The 23889-nt window shown below is 36.7% G+C and overlaps 1 protein-coding gene across 5 annotated transcripts in view; it reads left to right on the forward strand.

Moving 5' to 3' along the window:
- Positions 1–23889, forward strand: part of Sorbs2 (sorbin and SH3 domain containing 2) — a 207768-nt gene that overhangs the window by 163338 nt on the left and 20541 nt on the right. For 3 of the 5 annotated variants that reach the window (XM_013512891.1, XM_013512898.1, XM_013512906.1), the window contains 7 exons: positions 1938–1987; positions 4854–5041; positions 11830–11918; positions 13315–13361; positions 18378–18492; positions 18580–18708; positions 21123–21323. In XM_013512891.1, coding sequence (XP_013368345.1) covers positions 1938–1987; positions 4854–5041; positions 11830–11918; positions 13315–13361; positions 18378–18492; positions 18580–18708; positions 21123–21323 — 819 coding nt within the window. Of the gene's footprint in view, positions 1–1937; positions 1988–4853; positions 5042–7303; positions 8894–11829; positions 11919–13314; positions 13362–18377; positions 18493–18579; positions 18709–21122; positions 21324–23889 lie in introns of all 5 variants that reach the window. The other 2 variants (XM_013512888.1, XM_013512887.1) reach the window with 1 other exon arrangement.

Here is a 23889-nt window from a genome sequence, read left to right on the forward strand (position 1 = left end):
TTTATATTATATAAATTTAATATATTTATATAAATATAAATTCAAAAACTGGCTTTAGCTTATTTTGGATGTGAAAACAAGTACAAGAAAAAATAATTGTAGTTTCTTGAACTAACTTTAAAATATGATTAATTTATCAGTTCTTACACTGTTTCATTTTATATTACAGTATTGTTTAGGCTCATTTCTGATCTCTGGGATGTTCCAAGACTGTTCTGAATTTGTCCCTTTTGTGATCAACTGTGTGTTAGGTGCCCCGAGAAATCTATGACCCGCACAAACAACAACACTCTGAGACTCTTAAATGCTGCTCTTCTGCATATACATAGAACTAACAATTTCTAAATTGCAATCGCTTGTTTTTTTGGTTTTTTGGTTTTTACTGTTTGCATTCTTCTCTACTGGTTTTCTGTCTTTCTGGTATCCAATTAAGAGTTCAATAATTTAAAATAACCATGTAAACTTATCAGAATAGCAAAATGTATTTTTTCTAATTTTATATTTATAGAGAATCTAGGATTCTAAGTATTCTGTCTAAAAGGAAAAGGGATATTATCGTGCTGAGATATATTTTTGCTTGTTGCTAGATAAGATTCCATTCGTATTAAGTAAAATGGAATTAAATGAAAACATTAAGTTAGTAGATGTGATTTTAGACCTATACATAGGAGGCATGTCAGATTGATTGACATAAAGAATTGCAAAGTGATGCACCAGTGTTTTCATTGGTTAATTGCTACAAATTTATCAATTAATAGAAAGTACAGTTGCAAAAATCATTGGCAAAGTGAGATTTAATATTTACTAAGTAGACAATGTTTCTGGTAAAATATTTCTATTTGACAGGATAAAATGTCAAATATTGTCTTTCTAGCAGCCACTTTTAAACTTTCATGCAAACAATCATTTTCAAACTAGACTTTCAGTTTTTAGTCAAACCAGAGTTTGTCTAGGATGATAACTTGAGCATCAGTAGTGACTGAAGCTATACCTAAAGCCATCATGCCTTTCCCTGTGCATGCTGGGCACCGGGTCACTGCCACTGTCGTCTTGCACTGTACTTCCAATATTCAGGAGCTCTGTACTGACCCTTTCCTGCCTTTCAGATAATTTAGCATTTGTCCCAGTGAATGGACATGAAAAATGGGAACTTCCTGTCTATTGTTTTTGCTTAGTTCTGCAGAGCACTGTTCAGAATAAAGGAAAATATTTAAAGTACACTTTTTAAAAGTTATATTTTGATTCTTTAGACCATTTATTATAAACTAACCATAAATTCACCTAATTATTTCAAATAACCCTAGTTATTTGAAATTTATAAATGTATACCTGATTGAAGTCCAAGGTAGTTTGGTTCCAAATGAAATTCTGTGGGTTTTGTTAAAGTGTTACATCTATGTTGACAAAGATAAGGTATCTCACATTCTGCTTATGTGTTATTTTTAAAGATAACAGCTGGCAATGACAAAAGAAAATCATACAGAGTTATGTTTTATAAGGACTGAAGTATGGCTACAAATATTTTTTTTAAAATCAAACCTTTCCTTAAAGTAAGAAATTTCTTACAGTTTGTGACTAGACAAGATTCTGAAGTTAATGCTGTGGAGTAACTTCAGCTCTTTATTCAGTTTGGTGTCCCTGAGGAAATGTTATTGATTTTTATTTTCTCCCCATGAAATTACTGCTTGAGTTGTAGATAATTTAACTTACACGGGGTAATGCAATACAATACATCAGAGAAAGTAGATAGGGAAGAAGTGGAAGTCAGGTTGCCTAATTTCTTTCTCTTTGGGAAGACATTTTTATAGTCATAATAGATGGTACTTCCAATCTCGATAGCTATAATATTCCTTTTAGAATATCTAATTTAATATTGCTAGACAAATAAAATCTATTATTGTAATAATTTTCATGGAGCTATTATTCTATCCTAACAGGCTTCCATATATCAGTCCTCCATAGACAGAAGCCTGGAGAGGCCAAGCAGGTAAGAATATCCTTACATTGTACAATGTATAACGGGAAGAGTCTATACCAATTTTTTTCAATAGTTATATTATTCAGTGAAATGGTGATGAAGATTATGTATCACTCATTTTAAGTACTATTTCTCATGAAGTTGATTTATTTTTTCTGCATCATTGTATATTATCATATTCAAGAACTTATAAAAATGAAGTGAAATCATTTAAATTCCTTCATAAGTTCTCCATAGGTAATAAGTTCTCCATAGGTTCATAAGTTCTCTTTCCTTTGGTCAGTTTTCTTTCTTTAAATGGAGATTATACCAGTCAAGTAACATGATATTTGTAAAACTTTTATAAACTAAAAACGATTATACATGTATTTATTAATCATTTTCTTGCCACACAAATCAGAAATGTTTTTACTACTATATATGATGGCTTCCTATATAAATACATATCCAACCCAGTGACAGTACTATGAGTTAAATACTATATCCCCACTTTATTTTGAAGAAACTAACACTTAGGCTCACTAATTTACAGGTCTCCACAGTTAGAAGTGAGAAAAACAAAACAGAATCGAGTCAAGGTAGCATGATGCTGAGTTTAGCTGTCCTTAGTGTCTGCCAAATATTAAATTCTCTTAGAAGGCTTTAAATATTGGACTTACTTTAAAATATTACTGAAATTTGAACATACTTCAATAGCAGTACTGAATATTACAAACATCCAGGCATATTTATACCATCACAAATATTTATATAACATTAATTTGCCATTCTATAATTTTCTATCAACATCAGTAGAAAACTTTATGAGTTGAGTCCTTCATAAATTAAGTTCATGCATGCCATGCAACTACATTAATATTGCAAAGAAAGGAACTCCTCTAACCTCTTTTCATCTTTGCACCAAAAATATATGAAATATTTGAATTTTAGAGCTTCAGTCTGACCTAAGGGCTACTGTAAAGACAAGCAGCCCGTCATATAGCAGGATGGTCATGGCAATATAAGTTTAGGGGGTGCAGCATCATCTTTAGGAGAATGCAGACAAATTCTGAGGACTGGCTCCAAGTCTGTACTTTGCAGGCCTGTGTCTCCAGTATGCTTGCTTGTAAGATGTGATAACCTATGGTACCTCACTGGTTGCTATATAGGCTAAATAAGACAAAAGTGTAAATAAATCCTGCTGAGTTCCATAAGAGCCATATCCAGAATTGTCACTGTTGTTTACCTAATTCTATCCAGCAGTTTGGCAAACTGCATATACTGTATCATGTATCTCTTCATTCAGTAGTGTTTTTCTTAAGTGATATTGTACTCAAACTCAAAACCCTGATAAGAACTCGCAGCTGTTATGTAGACTATCAACACAACTGTATACAACCAGAGGAAAGGAATCTTTAATATTTTATTTACTGACCATATTTTTGGTCATTCATTATTTAGATGAAGAAGGTAGGCATTCCAATGTAATGTCTTCTAAAGCTAAAATTATTAGGAAAATCTGCAGGCATTTCTTGAGATAATAGAAACTTGTTTTGCTAGATATCTTCATTTTATCCAGTTCTTCCATTTTAGCACACCCCCTGCTCCAGAAATATTCATGTTGCTGGGATTCTCCTTTATAGAGAAAAGATATATGATACAAATCACAAGACTGAAATGTTGGTAACAATCTACTCACTGTAGCAAAATTTTACTTTAAAAGTTTATTATAAATATATGTCCACATACAAAGTGAAAACCTGCCATGGGTGCTTAGAGCTGCTTCATTCACAATTGCCAACACTTGAGAGCCACCAATATGTCCCTCAGTAGACGAATGGATAAATAATCTGTGGTACATCCATATAATGGACTATTAAGCAAGAAAAAGAAATGAGCTATCAAATGATCAAAAATGGAGGAAATTTAAAGTGTAAAGAAGCCAATCTGAAAAGAAGCCAATCTGAAATAGTGAAAGAAGCCAATCTGAAAAGACTGTCTACTGTGTGATTCCAACTGTGACATTCTGGTAAAGACAGAGAAGGGAGACAACGAAAATGTCAGTGTTCCCAGACAGGAGAAGCAGAGAGGAATGGATTAAAAGGCGACACAAAAGGAACTCTGATGATAGTAAAACTATCCTACACCATACATGAGTGATGAGCACATCTCATAAGACACTTTTTAACCCATAGGTTATTTGCACACAGCATGAATTATACTGTAAGTGTAGACTTAGAATGATGACATGTCAAAGTAGATTCATCAAAAGTAACAAGTGGACCATACTAATATAAGATGTAAATAATATCAAAAAACATGTGCAAGAGAAAAGAAAGTTGACGTGGCAGAACTCTGTACAGTTGTTATTCAATGCTTGCTGAGGATCATTTCCAGGACTCCCAAGGACACCAAAACCTGGGGACACTCAGATCTCATATAAATGGCATAATATTTGCATATAACCTATGCAATCCTCCCATATGCTTTATCTCTGGGTTAATTATAATAATATAAATGCTATACAAATATTTGTTATATTGTATTGCATAGGGAATGATGACAAGAAAACAAATCCTCACATATTCAGTGTAGAGACATTTTTAAATTATTCCAGCCCACAGAAGAACCTGCAGATATGGAGGGCCTGTGCATTGCAGTCAAGTTTCCTATAAACCTGAAACTGCTCTAAAAAAGAATAATATCTACACATTTCTTTGAAAAGATAATTCTCAAGAAATCACTTTCAGTGTCAAGGGATGAGTTCCTCATAATGCAGTTTTGGGGGTGGGGGTTCAGGAACAACCTCACTGTCTCAAGAGTATTCCACAGTCTCTCCAGTGCACCTGCTGATCTCCTCCAACACCAGTCCCACTGATGCCGCCCCTTCTTTCAGTGCTGCAAGTATGACCGGTGACTTCAGGAAGCGGAGGAAGAGTGAGCCTGCAGTCGGTCCGCCCAGGGGCTTGGGGGATCAGTTTGCGAGCAGGACCAGCCCCAGCAGGGTGGACCTCCCAGGATCAAGCACTACACTGACAAAGTCTTTCATTAGCTCTTCTCCTTCCTCACCCTCCAGAGCAAAAGGTGAGCACTGATAAATAAACAACTTACTAGTTTAAGTTTCAGCTTAGAATACACATGAGAGCTGCTATGTGGTAGTGATAATGCTATGTCCTGGCTTTTACCTACAGTGTCTTAAATAAAGTACAGCTTCAGAACAACACGTTTGTTTCTGCTCCACCTGACTCAAGCTGGTGAGCTGCTGGGATGGTTTAAAGGACCTAGACTAGCATCTGTTGATGCTTTGTTTCCCTACTCAAATAAATTGTTTTTTAAACCAGTTCAAAGTATCAAGTAATTTGCTGTCAGACCAGCAAAGATGATATTTATAAACATTTACAAATAGTAAAAATTTTCTAACTTTACTGTAACTAGTAAATTAATCAAATATACAGTCAGAATTACAAGTAGCAATAGGTAAAAGTATTACCAAAAACATTCATTTTTAAAATTTTTGGTAAAAGAATTATCTATTAGTCATCTTTTAAAGCATTTAATCTATATTTTGGTCAATCTCCATGTATACAGTAGAGTATTCGTGTTCTACCATGTAACAGTGGTCAATTCATAGCACTCCACAATAATAATTCATAATTATAATTTAGAATTTCAATTCATAATTATAGTTTAGAATTCAACAAGCCACCTTTCCAATGTCCTCTCCCCTCTTTGGAAATGCAGTGACCTAAGTGTTGAAAGAGAATAAGTCACTCACTCTGGTCTCTGCAAGCTCTTTTAGTGTATTATTGCCTAGGGACAGGAATGTTTCTGAGATGGAGAGATAGGACTGAACCAACATCCACATAGACCTAGGGCCATACCAAATTTGGAGCCCCACAATCTCCTCCAGTCTCTTGGAGTTGGAATAGAAGAGAGAACAATTTTAAAATGTGTGAAGAAAATGAGCTCTAATAGAAGTCTCTGTGAAAAAGACCAGATTTAGCTGCAGAGATCAATTGTAGGCACTAAAACTGTTACCTCCCAGCAGTTAAAGCTAATTAATAGCTGGTTTGTGTGCAAAAGGCAAACTAGGTAGAATAACTGACTGCTGAGGCAGGAGGCCTGGCCCTTCCAAGGCTTAGCACAGCTATGAGGAGTGTCTGGGTGCTTCAGAGGAAAGGGGAGAGACCCACCTTCTATGGGTTAACAGAGATGCCTTTATCGGTCTCCACTCATTTACACAAATGCCTTAAGATAACAAGTCATGAAATGCCATTAACTCATTTTTCTTGGCTACTGTCCAAAGCTTGAAAAGACTCTGATGAACTTAAATATTTGTTTATCATAGGGAGTGTTAAGTCAACTTCCTTTCCCAAATACTACATATCAACTTAATGTGCTTGTCTACTTTTGAAGAACTCAAAGAACATAAGTCATGAGTTGTTAATAGAGACATTTTCCTTCACTAGGTTTCATTTTAAAGAAGAAAATGTTCTGTTAGATGTAATTTGGTCTCTTGTTTATTAGATAATTCAACAGAGCAAAAGCAAAGAATATTCCCATAATGTTCCAACCTGAGGTCAAGGTTAGCTTTCTGTTATAATGTAGAAAATGAATGGCTTAATTAAAAAAACATAAAAGAAGCATGATCTATTTACTTCTGGTGAAAGTTTACATCATATCCAGTTATCCTTAAACGAGCAATGTACTTAATAAAAGGTTGAAGGTGAGCAATTAAAGAAGTAAATTAGTTTGTTTAAAGAAGCTCTAGTTATTTTACTCTTGGAAAAACATTGGCAGTTCACAGTATTTTGATTTTGCAACTTTGGAAAATACTTTTCCTTACAGCTTCTTCTACTCAGTGCCCTTAAGAAATTATTTAATAAAGTTATGAGTGTTAATTAAAAGTAAAATTATAATTACTTTTTACCTATGGATTATTACAAGTCAAATGAGTTTCAAATACCCTATTAAATTGGTTAAGTCTATTGATAGTTTTGGTATGAATTGCTAAGCATTTAAATTACCACTAAGGCATGCTATTAGTTTCAGAGGTACAATTGTTTTGTTTCTCATGTTTTTCCCGTACTGTATTGGCAGAAAGATGTATGAACTGATTCTAAAATCTGCAAAGCTACATTCATTGAAAGGTTGTTATCATCCCTTTAGAATTAGACCCTTTTCCTCTGAACTTGAAGCTACATGTGTTAATGATCAGTGTTCAGATTAAGCCGCACTAACTGGTTTCTCTTTGCTGTGCTCTATGATACTGACACACTCTCCACTTTGTGAACCTTTTAACTTCTCTAAATATCTCTCTCTTGCCATGCTGCTCTGGATTAAAAGGTGGGGATGATAGCAAAATGTGTCCATCCCTTTGCAGTTACTCAGGGTTCAACGGCACCCCCTCCAGTGAGTTAGAGTACTATAGTCCTTATAGACAGCATCTAGATGTCCCAAGGGACTCCCAAAGGGCCATCACTTTCAAGAACGGCTGGCAGATGGCCAGGCAAAATGCAGAGATCTGGAGCAGCACTGAAGAATCAGTGTCCCCCAAAATCAAATCACGTAGCTGTGACGATCTCCTAAATGATGACTGTGATAGCTTCCCTGACCCACAGACCAAGTCAGAAAGTATGGGCTCCCTGTTATGTGAAGAGGATTCCAAAGACAGCTGCTCCATGACCTGGGGTTCCTCCTACATCCAGGAGGGTCGCAGTAACAGCAGATCAAGGATCAGACACAGGTCAGCACACAACGCCCCCGGGTTCCTAAAAATGTACAAGAAAATGCACCGCATCAACCGGAAAGATTTGATGAATTCAGAGGTGATCTGCTCGGTGAAGTCGAGAATAATGCAGTACGAAAAGGAGCAGCAGCACAAGGGCCTGCTCCACGGGTGGAGCCAGTCCTCCACAGAGGAGGTGCCCAGGGACATGGTGCCCACCCGCATCTCAGAATTTGAAAAGTTGATTCAAAAATCAAAATCCATGCCAAATTTAGGAGACGAAATGTTATCTCCTGTAACCCTCGAACCACAACAAAATGGTTTGTGTCCCAAGAGGCGATTTTCCATCGAGTCTTTGCTGGAGGAAGAAAATCAGAGTAGACACCCTTCTCAGGTTCAGCGAAGCTACAAGTCAAAAGCCCTGGTGCCAATCCACATCGAAGTCACCAGCGATGAGCAACCCAGAACCCACGTGGAATTTTCTGACAGCGACCAGGATGGAGTTGTGTCTGATCACAGTGACTACATCCATGTGGAAGGGTCATCCTTTTGCAGTGAAAGTGATTTTGATCACTTTTCATTCACATCCTCAGAAAGTTTTTATGGATCTAGCCACCACCACCACCACCATCACCATCACCACCATCACCGGCACCTCGTCAGCTCCTGCAAAGGCCGGTGCCCAGCCTCCTATACTCGGTTCACCACCATGTTAAAACACGAAAGAGCTAAGCATGAAAGTGCTGAACAGCCTAGAAGACAAGAAATAGACCCCGGCCTGTCTAAACTTGCATTTCTAGTCAGCCCTGTGCCTTTCCGGAGGAAAAAAAATGTGACTCCCAAAAAACAGACTGAAAAGGCAAAATGTAAAGCATCTGTATTTGAGGCTTTAGACTCTGCCCTTAAAGACATCTGTGACCAAATCAAGGCTGAAAAGAGAAGAGGAAGTTTGCCAGACAACAGTATATTGCACCGTCTTATCAGTGAACTGCTGCCAGATATTCCTGAAAGGAACTCATCACTTAGAGCTCTGAAAAGGAGCCCCACGCACCAGCCTTTCCACCCACTGCCTCACGATGGTGCTATTCATTGTCCACTGTACCAGAATGAGTGTGGGAGAATGCCGCACAGTGCCTCCTTCCCGGACGTGGACACAGCCAACAACAGCTACCACCACCAAGACCATGACAGTGCCCTGAGTCTCCAAGGTGGACGAGCTTTTCTTTCTTTTTCCGTGTGCTCCAGATACCCACCCTCCAGCTCTTTCATTTTCCATATCCACATCTCATGGTTCTTGAGCTGTGAGACCACTTGGCATACTTACATGTTTCAGAGCAAGTGCTTGTTGTGCCAACATGCCTTCCCCTTTCCCATTTGCCCGTGTAGTATTCCAGCCCAGTGTGTGGCTTAAAGTGGCCATCAATTCACAAAAATTTATTCATTCAAAAGTGAAAGGAAAACATTTTGTTTGCTAAAGTTGTAACTGTTACATTGAGACAATAGACTAAATGAATTATCAAATTGAAAAGACTATTTCAAGGCAGAAACTGTCAGTGAATATCAGTATCCTCAGGGAGAACTCCTGTCACTGTACAATTAATCAAAATCAATAGGCTAGCAAGTAGCCTTTTCTTTTATTTTTATATCAACCTTAAAATTTTATAGCCATTTCCTTAAATAAGTTGCTCATATCCTGTACAGAAGATACTGTATCAAAACATACAAGAAGCAAAACTGAATATATGTTAGTAATTGGCAAACAATAAAGGCATTTGGATTTATTTAATAACTTTCTCCCTTTAAAGCACACAATTAGGATACAAATTTTTGTGAATGCATCTTTAAGCTGTATCTATTAAAATCCCATTCCATCACTCACTGTATTCATTTTCTCTTGTTTCCCATTACTTGTTTTGTTTCTGCTAAAGCAAATCAACATGAAATTTGAATTAGACTACGTTAAAAGTGATTCTAAACTTGGTGTTCATAGATAACTTTGAAGTGGCAACACAAGGACAGAGAGCAATTCAAATGTGCAGATGTTTATTGGAGGTTTACATAACCCAAAAGCATAGGCACTTTTAATATTTTTATCCAGTGTTTTTCATTACTTCTCAAAGTACCTGTTTTTACTTTGTGAATTTCAAGAGGCTAGAATGAACATTCTGGCAGAAACTTGGATGCTCAAAAGAGGACCTTCTATACACCAGATACTACAAAATAGTTAACATACATTAGCTAGTTAAATCTGGAATAGACCAATGGGATGGGTTATTACTGTAAGCACTGTTTTACAGCTGAGGACACTGAGGCCTAGACAGGACAAGAGGTTTGCTCAAGGTTACACAGATAGCAAGTAATGAGAAGAGATTCAAACTCCTGATGATTGTTTGGTAGTATAAAATATTCCTATATCCTAAAAAAGGCATAATTTAAATTTTACAGTAGTGTAACATGACTCAATTGTTGATTATCATCGTATAAATGTACTTATTTTATTAGTGTTTAGCTTTGCTTTCACTTACACTTCAACATGCTTCAAGTATGGAAGTTAGGATTTTTAAAGTCAGTTTCAAGAATTGGAAATTTTCACAGAGATGTGGTAGGATGCAATTTTTAATAAATTAGCTACCTTGTCCACTGTCCTAATACTTAATATGATCATATCTCAATTTTATTTGAAGGTAGAGTACATTATTGAAACATGATTTAAGTGGACTTGGAAATGCATTGCAAGAATATTTTGTTCTTTCATAAAACATTTGCTTCTCAATTATGTTCAGCCCAAGTAAAAAATTGTTTATATGCCAAATGATTTAAAGTAAAAGTAATGTAAAATATCTGATCATTATGAGATCCTTATGTTCATAAAAGTATATTAATTTAGAATGAAAAACATACTGCACATAATCCTCTAACATGAATGAAAATAGCTAAGTTTTACTTGGAACATTGATGACCATGTCACCTTCATACGACTAAAGACATTAGAATTCACAACTCACAGAAAGTCAGACATTTATCCTCACAGGTTGTGCAGCGCAGAACCACTTGTGAGTATTCAGTTCTTCCGTCTAGACAAAGTACTCAAAACCTTTAAACAATATTTTCTTCTTATACATCAGCATTTTAAATTCCTTCAGAGATAGATAAAATAAATTATATTTTAATGCTTCTTGTTATTTAATGTAACTAAATTCTTTAAAGAGATAAAAAGAACTGACAAATTTGGACCCCGCTGAACTGGTTAAATTCTATACCATAAACCACTGAAATAGCTTCAACCTCTAGTTATACTCCCACATATAAGTCATAGAGTGTGTAATTGTAACTACAAGATACAGTTAAGGGATACTGGCTATCACGGCTTTATAGTATAAGTATTTATATTTTACTTTAGGGTAAACAAAAACCTCAACATTTCATAGGCTATTTGGCAACTGACAAGACTGTTTATCCCTTTGTGATTTTTGAGTAAATATTTACTTTCTGATAAGGTAGTTTATCAACAGGGCACAAAGGAAGGCCATAGATAAAGAGGATGACATTTTAAGACTCAGTAAGTTTTAAAAACACAGAGGAGCGGGGAGAGAAAGACAGAGAGAGAGAGAGAGAAAGAGAGAGACAGGACCATAGTCCTATCATCATCATACATTCTTTAACTTCATTTTTTATTGTTACCTTTCTTAATTGTTGTTCCACAAATGTTTCTGTTTCTACAAATTGTTGCTATTTCCAAATTCTCCATACTCTCCAGGCCATCTAATAGTAATTATAAATTGGAACAGAACAGAAATATTGAGTAGCAAAAATTATCTGATTTCAAAAATCCCTGTAACTATGAATTATCTACACCAGGTACTACAATATAATCAATCAACAATTAGCAATTATATTTACCAACATGAGTATAATCCTTCTGCTAGCTCAGATAATTTTTCTTTTGAAATGTTCTTGTTTTGTGTGCTTTCCATCACAACTTTATAGTTATCAGTGATTTTTATACCTGTGTCTTCAGTAGTGGCATCGTTTCAAACTTGAGAGGTGGGGGATGGGGGGAGAGAGTTGCCACAGGGAAAACAGCTGACCAAATGCGCAGTGAATGGATGGATTCTCACTCTGGCGATCATTTCCTTTCTGATAGACCGAGAGTCCCCTCGAAGTTACTCTTCCACTTTGACTGACTTGGGGAGAAGTGCATCAAGAGAAAGAAGAGGAACTCCAGAAAGAGAAGTAGTGCATTTATCAGCATCCAAGTCTTTTAAAATGACATACTTGATAGAGCCCTGGCCAGTAAAATGTACATCCCAACTCAGTAAAGAACCCAAACTGAAACATGAAAATAACAAACTGAAAAACTAGAAAGTGTTTTCCTTAGAGCCTGAGCTTAGGAACTCTGAGCGCAGCCCCTGTCCTTCCTCTCCTGTGGCCTCTTTGTGCCTTTAAGTGACATCTGCGAGTTAACATTTGTGGTCTACATGAGTCTTAAATTGGGCTGCCTTTTGAAGGAAGAGGTTTCCTTTACAATTTTCAAATCAGTATAAATTCTACACGGGTCATTTTTGCTGGTTAATTTTGTTAGAGAAGATGCCTGAAAAGAAAAAGGTTAACCAGCCAGTTAGCACTGCCCCTGGGAGCCTTGTACCAACTGATGCTTGGTGCTTCGGTCCCCGACTGTCCTGGGACCATGAGAGCTGGTAGAAACTGGAAGGTGGTCTCAGGCTAACAGTCACTCTAGGGGGGCCTCACAGGTGCCTGGCAGTGTCCAGTGGCTGCTGGCCACCAGAAATTCTCCAGATTTTCAGAAGTTCACTAGAATCAAGGGGAACGAGAAGGGGGTGAAGGATTTCATGGTTGGGGTGGAAGGAAGCGATGGTGTGGGAGCTGTAGGATACAGGGCGTCTCACGTAGATTCCTGTGCCCCAAAGTTTCAGCATGAGCGTGTGTCACATCACATCCTAACTAAAAGACAGGTATCTGATTGGCCATGTGCTGATTGTTAACCCCCAGAGCAGGCAAAATGATGGCACATATGCTTTTGGCCACTATCCAGCCTCTCAGCAATAGCTAGGCTAATATTTCTTTTGGTTTTTGTTTTTTTGGTACCGGGAATCAAACTCAGGACCTTGTGCTTGCCAAGCGGGCGCTGTGCCGCTGAGCCATCTTCCCAGCCCTAGGCTAATATTTCTTGATCAACATGTTAATAAATATTTAGTACAAGGGATGATGGCTTCCCTCATGGCTTTTGGTTTTTTGTGATTTTATTGTGATTTAGAATTGTGTCAATACAGTTATTAACCCTCCACAATTGTCCCTCAAAAACCTTTGTAACAGCCAAAATTGCATCTAAGAATCTTCCACAGGTATTTTCTTAGCCTATTATATGGCATTAAGCTACCTTAGTTCCTAAAATTAACATGATTGCAAAGAAGCCAGATGCTATATCTCTGTTACAGCTTAAATATCCAAATGCAAAACTAATTGATTTATTTGTAAATTGCACATAGGATTTATAGTGTGTGTGTGTGTGTGTGTGTGTGTGTGTGTCACCCTTGAGGTCTTGTTTTCTTATGAAACTGCAAGAAATTCAAATTTTAAGTTAGTGCTAATTACTTACCTCTCTTTTCAGAAATTTCCTGCAAAAGCTGTTTATGATTTTAAGGCACAGACATCTAAGTAAGTAAAATAAGTATGCATCATATGATTTCAGCTGGTTTTAATGTGCTTGTAATACATTAAGACATAAATACTGCAGTGGGATGTGCTATAAATAAGAACTAGTTCCCAATTCAACAATCCACTCTAATTACCTTGTTCTTTCAAAATTACTAATTAGGATGGGGTAATTTTATTTTCATTTTGGGTTTAGTTTTAACACTGAGTCTTAAATTACATTAAGCATGTTAGATGTTGCTGTCTTTCATTGTTTGATCAATCGTACATTCTTACGTCTAGTGGACTGAGCAACTTTGTTGAAGATGACAGTACGTAATGTAGCAACCATTGTTAATTCCTATCATTTTGTTTTGAGGTCATGTATTGTTTTTGTGTTGTTTTGATTTTGTCTTCATTGTTGTTTTGTTATTTTTTTAATCTTTAAAGTAATAAAGCATGTTAGCACACAGTGAGTTCAAAAGAAAAGGAAGAACCTTTGTGTCTAGAATTTTTGTACCAAGAATTAATTAAAAACAAAGTAATGAGAGTATTTCAGTCACCTTTCTATTGCTAGGAAAAAAATACCTCACATACACAACTGAAAGGAGAAAAAGTTTCTTTCAGTTCATGGCTTCAGAGATTTCAGTCCATGGTTGGCTTGAAGGCAGAAACAAAATTGGTAGAGGAAAGCTGCTCACCTCACAGTCATCAAGAACTGGAAAGTGAGGGAAAAATGTCAGAGAGAGAGAGAAAAAAAGCAGTCTGAGGCACACCCCCAGTGACCTGCTTCTTCCGGCTGGACTCCGTTGACCTATGAAATGAAGCACGGAGGTGGTCAGGGCTTTCATGAGCCAACCACCTCTCTAGGCCCTGCCTTGAAAATGGCTGCACTGGGGATCAAGCCCTCAGTACATGAATATGTGGGGGACACTTCACATTTAACTCTTAACCCTAGCTGGGGGAGTTTGATGGCATTCATTTGTCCAGCTATATCAAACATAGTCTGTGGTATCAATGACTAGAACTGTGTGCAAAAGTACCTGTAGTGAAATCTCCATCTTTTGATACTCAAAGCTTGGAAAGTGTGAGCACAGTTCCACCCTGTGGTTCTTTTGTGTTGGTATTTTCATAGCCCTGTATTGTGGTATTTCTTTTTTCCTTTTTTTAGGAATTTTCACCCAATAGGATGTGGTTGGAGAAGGTTGTACTGAGCACATAATTAGACTTAATTAAGAAAGAATTGTGTAGATATTTTGAAGCTCACATGCACAAAACTTATTTAAGAAACTTTGACCTACATTAGAACTCAAGATTGAGTTCATTGTAAATTGCCACTAAACTGTGCTGTTGTTCAAATTGAATATGTATATATGTACATACATATATACATGTATAACCAAAATATTTTATTAACAATGCATATAATATGAATTACTCCTTCCAGAAACTGTGTCTGGCAGAAGACATATAAAAAAAACACTCAGAATATAGTAATATTGATGAGATAATGAACTAAAAAATTGCTGTTTAGAAATAAAATATCTAATATGGGTTATGTCTTGGTTACTTTTTCTCTCCTTGCTGAGACAACATACCTGATGCCAAGAATTAAGAGAGGAAAGGTTTATTTAGCTCACAGTTTGTGGAGGTTTCAGTCCATACTCGGCTGGCTCCAAAGCAGGGTAGCACATGGCAGAGGGCAATAGTTCCTGGCTGTGGAAGATAGCAAAAGCAGCAAGAGCAAAAGGAGGAACAGTATCAAGCAGCCACTTTCCCTCCCTTGCATTGTATGCAGGCTCCCCACTCCAGGGAGGGTGTAGCGCTCACATCCATGAACCAACCACAAACTCTAGAAGCGTGCCCCATGACTGTGTGAGGCTTTGCGGGGATATCCATAAACAAACCATGACAGCTTAAATCTGGTGTAAAAATAAAATTCCAAAGAAAACTTATATTTTCTTTTTAACTGGACGAGTAACTTGTTACTTACTCTTCCACTACCGCAGCAAAATGTCTGAGATCATAGGCTTAAAAAGAGCGATTAATTTTGGTTCCCAGTCATCAGAAGGTTTCAGACCATGGTGGGGCAGCTCGACTGCTTTTAGGACCCTGGGGAGGAGAGTAGCACCTCCTGGCGGGGAGTGTGTGGCACAGCAAAGCCATTCACTGCATGGTCAGGAGGCAAACAAGAAAAGGAGGAAATGAGCAGGACCCACAATGCGCTTTGAAGAGGTGACTTGGTTGACCAGAAGACCTCCCACCAGGCCCCACCCCTTAAAGCTTCCACCACGTCCCAGTAATTTTAAACTGGAGACTAAGTCTTGAACCAGTATGTCTTTGCGCCCAGACTTCAGTGCAGCTTCTGCTTTGTTTCTGTGCTCTCTGATCACAATGACCTGGGGTGATGTGGCAGTTTGTACAATATATTTTGAGAAATAACGACATGGTACAAATTCCTGTTTTTCTTCATGGCAATCAACCCAAAACTTCTTTAAGCATATACTTCCCTGGGGAATAGCAAAGCATATAAAATAGGAAGGGTGTCTGCCTGGATTCACACAGTGTTTCATCAAGTTCTAATAAGCACAGCCTTCAACAAGGAAGATGCCATGTGATTCCGAGGACAGACGGGTGCCTGGGTGCTGATCATATCACTGGGTTGTCTGTTCCACGTGCTGAGCCCTCAGCCTCCTCCATGGGTGCATCCTTCCTGCCGGTGGCTGAGTGCAGGGAGAAGCCTTCTCCCACATGCTTCCTGTGTGGTGCAAACAGCTCTGCTTGGCGCGTGCAGAGGGCACCATCTCCACCTTTCACCAAGGTCACGAATAGGTCTCCTAAAAATTTAACTGTGGAAGCCTTTGGAGAAAGAGGTAAAATAGCGCCCCCATGGAAGCTTATCTCTCAGAATTTTAGTAAGAAAACATTGCTCTCATAACATAGAGAAGTTGGTCTTGCCGCAGTTTAATCACATTCCCCTTGTTCTGTTCTCAGGAGATGGATGTAAAGACCAGTTATCTGTCACTCCAGATGTACTTTATGTTTGACACAAAGTTCAAGGCAGTGGATGGATTGTGCAGCTTTCAAGGCTCATACACCCGGGCAGAACTAAATTACAGAAGAACCAGTCATTTTAATCGTAGTTTTATAGGCCCACTTTTTTGGTGACCAACGTCTTGTGAACAAGAGACAACACAATATATATGTGTTTCCACAACTACTTTCTTTACCTCATACATTTACAAATAATAATTATAAAAATATAGCCAAAGAACTCACTAAATATAAGGACTCCATTTTTAAATGAGAAAAGAGATAAAATGCCATTTCCCATAGTTTGTCAGTGAATGAAACAACAAAAGTGAATGAAACAACAAAAACCTGATTACAGTGAGACTCCACTGAGATGAGAGAGATACAGCTTTGAAACCTGGAGGAGGAAATGGCTTTCCTTTGTCTAAATGACTTAAAAAATTTAAATGCAAGCCTCAACAAATGGGAAAAAGGGCTTCATATTTAAAAGAAAATAATTAGTTGTCCCAAATTTGCACACATATTTAAAATATCCAGGAACAAAATGTTCCTGATATAAAGAAACTTTTGGATTGGAAACATTAAATCTCTTATTTTTTGCATCAAATATTTGAGTAAAAGAGAAATACTGTCTAGGCATCATGGTATACACCTGTAGTCCCCGCACTCTGAGAGGCTGAGGCAGGAAGATTGCAAGTTTAAGGCCAACACGGGCAACTTAGGGACTTAGTGAGACTGTCTCAAAACAAAATACAAAAAAGGGCTAAAGATGTAGCTCAATGGAAAGGCTGTGAGTTCAATCCTCAGTGCTACCAAAAAACAAACAAAAAATGAAGTACTGTGTTTAATGTAAAGCTTTTGACTGTGAAGGTTTATAAATATTTTTTATAGTTTCTAAAATTTAATACACAACAAATATAAAGATTTAGTGCTTCCAAATGTGCAATTATTTTTTTAATATGTAACTTTTTTCAATTAGTTCTTTCAATCAACAAAAATATTCTACATTTGACATACACCTCTGTTCATCATATATTCTGCACTAAGAAATAATCCAACTTAAATCCTGAAGTAAACAAGGCAGAAAGTTTAGAATGGAAGACAGATGTGTAAAGAAAAGTGGGGCTCTTGGGAAAAGATACAACTAAATGCCCTTCAGCAAAGTATAATCAAGTGCGCAGAATAATGAACGAACATTCTGGGTAATGAAGTCATGCAAAACTGCTGTACTAAGGGTGATAAATTTAGTTATAAATTATTAAAAAATGAATAATTCCATTGTAACTTAAAATTAAAAATACCTAACATACTTACTGTTTTTCTTAGAAACAGTCAAAATAGAAAAAATTCACTTAGAGTTTTTAAAATACTTTTATATTGTAAAAATAAAATACATAAAGAAAATAAACATTTGTTCATGTCTTCACATTTAAAACACATTTATTGATTTACTCCATTGAAAAATAAAAGTACAAAATCTTTTTTTTTACACAGAATGAGTTCCTTATCCAACACTACTGAGATTCCTCCCTGTTAACCCCAAAGGTCCACAGATGTCTTCCTGGTATTGACACCTCTATTCTGAGATGCCCAGTGTTTGTTGTCCATATTGTAAGCTTTAGCACATCAAATGCAGATGAGGAGGGTGGGATGGTCACTAGCCAACTAGCTTCAGAGTAAAATAAAAATCAGTGCAACAGCAGTCCATCATTTTGCCAAACTTCATATTTCAACTATAAAAACATAAACAGTCTATCTCCTCTTTTAAATGTCATATTAATCCTCTGTGATTTATATCAGATGTTATACTTTTCAAAACTATTTCTAAAGTTATGTTATGAATGATTTCTAGAAATTTTCAAGGAAAATTCTTATGTAACTAAGCTTGACACATTACTACAGGTTGGAAGTATATTTTCCAGACTAATGTAGATCTAATAAGGGTGTTGATCTTAAGAATAATTGTGATACATAAGGATAAAATACATTTAAATACATCTCTTCCAGGGAGTTGTCATTTAAGAAAGGTGACACTGTCTACATCCTCAGGAAAATTGATCAAAATTGGTATGAGGGAGAGCACCATGGAAGAGTGGGCATTTTTCCAATCTCGTATGTAGAGGTACGTTCCTTTCCCCTTCCGTCCTGGTGGGTGGTTGTTTTAAAAGTCACCACAAATTCAAGAATAAATTACTGTTTTTCTTCATAGAAACTCACACCTCCCGAAAAAGCACAACCTGCAAGACCACCTCCCCCAGCCCAGCCTGGAGAAATCGGAGAAGCTATAGCCAAATATAATTTCAATGCAGACACAAACGTGGAGCTCTCACTGAGAAAGGTAACCTGGTTATTTTCTTCAGAAGTGCATTAGAAAACATTGTGGTTTGGAAGCTAAAATAGGTCATCATCTTTCTTAGACATTTTTGTGTTTTCTCCATTTTCCGAAAAGAACTCCCTAAGGCTGTCCAGAGTCACTCTGACTCCTAGTCCCTGTGTCCTTGCAGAGAGATTTCTGTGGGAGTGGAAGCCCTAAGCCTCTCTGTGGCTTAGCTTGGGAAGCAAGGCCCCAAGTCCTCTCTAAGAGGTGCCATGACTGAATAGCTCAGAGTTAGACATGTGGGAGCATCAAACAGAGGCAGCATTTAATGTACTACAGAGTATTATTGTTCTGCTGCCTTGTGATTCCACTGTTTTAAAAAGTTGTCCCAATACACACTTTTCTCTACTTGGAATGAAGTAATAATCCTAAAGTAACAAATACACTACCTTTCTGGGAAGTCTTTTCGAATAGCTATCTGTGTGATGCTGTTTCCTTGATCATCCTTTTCTGAGCCACAGGTAACCCAAATTTCACTAGCAGCCTTTCCAACACTACCATCCCTTCTTAACCAGTCAGAAAGAACTCTTTTGATTTGCTGCTTTGCATAGTTTAGAATGATAGATGAACTACTTGTGTGGCTCCCAGTACAACGGTATAGATCTGCTTGTGCTGCACACGACACAGACAAGGTAGCGTTACTAGATGCTGTAGTGACTGGCGGGTCTTTCTGAGCTCTTACTGCCCTGTGCAAAGAACTGGACAGAACAAATGATGAATACAAAAGCTTGCCGTTTATTGTTGGTAAAAAAGAAAGAAGTGTTGCAAAGAAGTGCCCTGAAGAAAACAGAAAATAGCACACAGGATGGACCACAGCAAGAGAAAAGAAGGAAAAAGAAGGAAGAAAGCAGTGTTCCAAGGAAGGTTCTGATGAAAAGAGAAGAGAAAATACATCCTCACACAGGACGGGCAACGTGAGAGCAGAAAAACAGTGGCTACAGGGCCAATTGCTGCCACCTTTTATGTCCTCTGACATCAGACACATGCCGCCTAACACAGGGCTCTGTCAGGCCTCCTGGCCGTGACAGACAGGTCTCTGTGATGGACAGGACATGCCCAGTTGTCCAGCTGTTTTGCTGTGCTCTAACCTCCTGCCTCAACAGTGCTCTTGGACCTCCCATGCCTTCTGAGAAAATCTTTGGGCAGGTAAAATGAAGGAAATTCTACAGTTCTGGTCCTGGCAGAACCTTATGTGGTTCCCTCCATGTGGTCCTAATTCTGCATCGTTAGCTGATTCTGTTATACTACCCGCTATAGCACTCAGTATTACACAAACTGTCATTTTCTCTTTCTTGCTTTAAAGAAAATCTTTTCCAGAGCAGTACACCCAGCAGCACAGTGGTTACCTGCTCTTGGTGTCCTAGAAAACTAGTACAGTTAGTAGAGAGGTTCAGTTTTCTGCAATATGTTCTGCTCAGTGCTGGTGAGATGCACTAAATGAACCGTCCAGCACTTTGACAAAAAGAGAAACTTCAGTGAAGATCTCTGCATCTGAACCAGGGCCCCTGCCTGTGCTGCAGCTACTGACTCAGTGTCACCCCAATCACCGTGTCAGCACAGTTGCCCAAACCTCTGTATCAGCTCTGCATGTGCAGCTTGCCTCTTAACAAGAGCTTGCCTACTTAGTTCTGGGCCATGTGCGGTTTCAAACTAAAATTTAAATTCGGTTCTACATGATTGCTGATGGCAGGAAGTGAATGTAGAAAGTTCTGGCACCACAAAAGCCAAGGATGCTATTCAAATATTTGACTAGTGGGACATGGCGACCAAATAATCAGAATTGATACTGGTGTTAGTGTCCAGACGCATACTAGGGTAGTGTAAGTCCTGGCCACAACTATGGATATTCTAGAACATCTTTGTCCCCATCCTTTTCAGTCATTCTTTTTTCATTCAGAAGATATAGATTAAAGAAGAAAACTAGTGTGCCATTCAGCTTTATCTGTCCAGAGGCTGATTTCTGCAACCCATTTCAAGCATGCATTCTGAAGCTCTTCCTGGAGAAAGACATTGTGTCAAATCTGACGGAAATGAAATGATGCTACTATCATTGAAATGTTACCTGTTAAGCTAGTGTGCTTGTTGAAACAACACACAAATCATGGTACAGTACCAGTATGAAACATGTGTAAGATTATTCACACTAACCAGGTGTATAGTACTTAGGACTGACTCTAAAAGATAGATGGTTGAATTGCATACATGTTAATCATCTGTATATTTCTAGTATGTGCTAAAGTCTTACTTGCATTTCTCTGATTAAATAGAAACTTTCCCAAATAGAAAACTATTATTTATTAGGAAACAATGGCAGTTATGCTTTTCCTGTTGTTAAGCCTCTATTTATAATGCACTTTATAATGTTTATTTTACAGGGAGATAGAATTATTCTCCTTAAAAGAGTTGATCAAAACTGGTATGAAGGTAAAATTCCAGGAACCAACAGACAAGGCATCTTCCCCGTTTCCTATGTAGAAGTTGTCAAGAAGAATATAAAAGGTGCTGAGGATTACCCCAACCCTCCAATACCCCACAGCTACTCTAGTGATAGAATTTACAGCTTAAGTTCCAATAAGGTAAGAAGATACTCTGTCATATTAATATAATACTTAGGAGCTTGGAATAGATAATCACTGTGTGATTTTACCATATTGCATAGAACATCATGTCTTTCACAAAGAAAAGGTGTACGTATTACATTTCTACACATGTGAGTTTCTTCCTCATAGATATAATTTAAATATATGCTGGCATAAAGGATTAATGCTTGATTTTGCTAATTCATTTTCAAGTTAAAATATTAAAAGAAAGAAAACAGTGTGGTAAAACTTTATAAGATACATATCTGTATTTCTCTGTGTGTATATATATATTACATATATATAGGTTTTCTGCGTTTTTCTGAAGCCTGATTTATATGTGTAAATTTTATTTTTATCATATGCTTATATAAATAAGTATAATTATGTATTTATATATGTAGGTACAATTATCATTTGTAATATACCATATATAAGCACATACAACATAAAATGCCATATATATGTATATGTATATCATACATCCTTAGAACACATGCTTAATATAAGGTTGACCAAATTCTATAAGTCTTGAACCTTTTTTATGTAGCAATGGAGCTTGAGCTAAATTTTAAACTTAGGGTCTGTAATTCAGTTAATTAGGTTTAATGAAAATGTAGATTAGTAGAAGGCCTCAAATTCATTTCATGAATTTTAGAGCAATTATATACAAATTCTGTTGTTCGATGAAGCTTATAGCTAAAGATGGTTATCCTTCTCAAAATGTAATTTAAAGAGAATTTACTTCCTGAATTGATTAATTATGAGACTATTCTACTGTCTTTACTTACAGTGTGATTTTTTCTTTTTTTCTGTTAAATTATATTTCCTTTATAAGTGGTACTTAGGCATTTCTTTCTCCTTGTTATTAACTGCAAATATAAAATTTTACATTGCCAAAGAATTACTCTTAAAATATTAAGTGCTTCAAAATGCATAAAGTTTCATTATTTATTGTAACTGAGATGACAACTAGGACATGGAAAAATAAACCATCTAGAGCTAGCAAAGTAAAATGGCATATTAGACATTATGAAAGTATAAGTCACTTCAGGTCCTAGTGCAAGATCATTGGAAGATATTGTCCCTAAATAACCAAAACTGTTCCTGGAAAATGAGTCTGGGAAACATCTTAATAAGTAAATGATCTAAGAATCTATCTTGAGAGACATTTTCTTTCAAAAGAGCTAAGGCCCTAGCTTCATTCATTTTCATCCCCTATGAAGACTGAATTTCAGTTGTATGTAATTACCTTCAATTCTATATCATTAGATAACAGAACTGTTTGGTGTTTTCTAATTTTATTTAATTGATTATGGAGTTTTCCAGAATCTTCTTACATATATTTACTTTACTACCAGGACTTAGCATTTAGAGATCCATATCCTATTGCAATAGTTCCTACTGACAAAAGATGAGAATCTTTATCTATATTCTTGTCTTATCCACCATCCAGTCAATCATAAAAATTGATGAATTCTCAATTGCCCGATAAATCTCAAGTGACTGTGTCTCTAAATAAAATATTATAAAAAGAAAAGCATGTGTCTACAAAGGCTTATTTAGCACTTGAGAACTTCTTCCATACACCCTAATTAACAATGACAATATATATTTTAGATCTTAATATTTTAATCATCATTGTGAATAAGATGTAGGTGTACTTGGGGCTTTTTAATATCAGGTTTAAATAGAAGAATATAAAGATTTTGCTAATAAGCAATTAGTATTTTGTTCTCACTCCTGGGAAAATAGGAAGAAAGATTATGTCCATAATTTAAAAAGAACATTTCTTTTAGTCTAGCAGATAATGCATGTTATGATGTCATTGACTTAATGTAGAAAGCTCAGGAGTGTTGCATTAAATCATTTCCAGAAAGAGAAATATTGTATACTTCTAGATGATCAGATTCAAAATTAAGCTAAATCTATTTTTTAGAGATATATGCAATAGAGAACTCGTTAACAACTTTTCATCACTCTTTTATAGCTTTGAATCACATTTTTTTATATTTTATATCTACTTTAGATGCCAGTCAAATTTAAGTTGATCTTAGTTCTGTTATATATGCTTTTGGTACAAGAGAATCCAACTATAATGTTTTTGGAAGAGAAGATAATTGTATGATTTTTGTATTATTTCTATATTTTTGTGATATAAGTACCCTGAGATACTTCATTTGACTTTAAGTGTAATCGAGTCCATTGCAAAAGTGAGCACCTTTTACTTGCTAGCATGTATATTGGTGACTATGGTGGTAATGACACAATAATGGTAGCAACAGATAGCAATAGTGATGGTAGTCATAGTGATGACGGGATTTAAAGATCTTTCTATCTCAACCACATAATATTCCTATCTAGGAGAGAAAGTGAAAAGTAATTTATATTTCATCAAAAATTTGACACCTACAAATAGGAGTAGCTACCAGTGCAGTCACAACAACATGTATAGTCATCTCACTTTGCATCAGATGCTAAGCACCCTTAAATCCTGAATCCTGTACTGAGATGCTCACATGACTTCTGTGACATTTTACCATTATGAGGCCCTGTGATAAAA

This window comes from Chinchilla lanigera, unplaced genomic scaffold (genome assembly GCF_000276665.1).
Source record: "Chinchilla lanigera isolate Chin_1 unplaced genomic scaffold, ChiLan1.0 scaffold00002, whole genome shotgun sequence".
In the NCBI taxonomy this organism is placed as follows: Eukaryota; Metazoa; Chordata; class Mammalia; order Rodentia; family Chinchillidae; genus Chinchilla; species Chinchilla lanigera.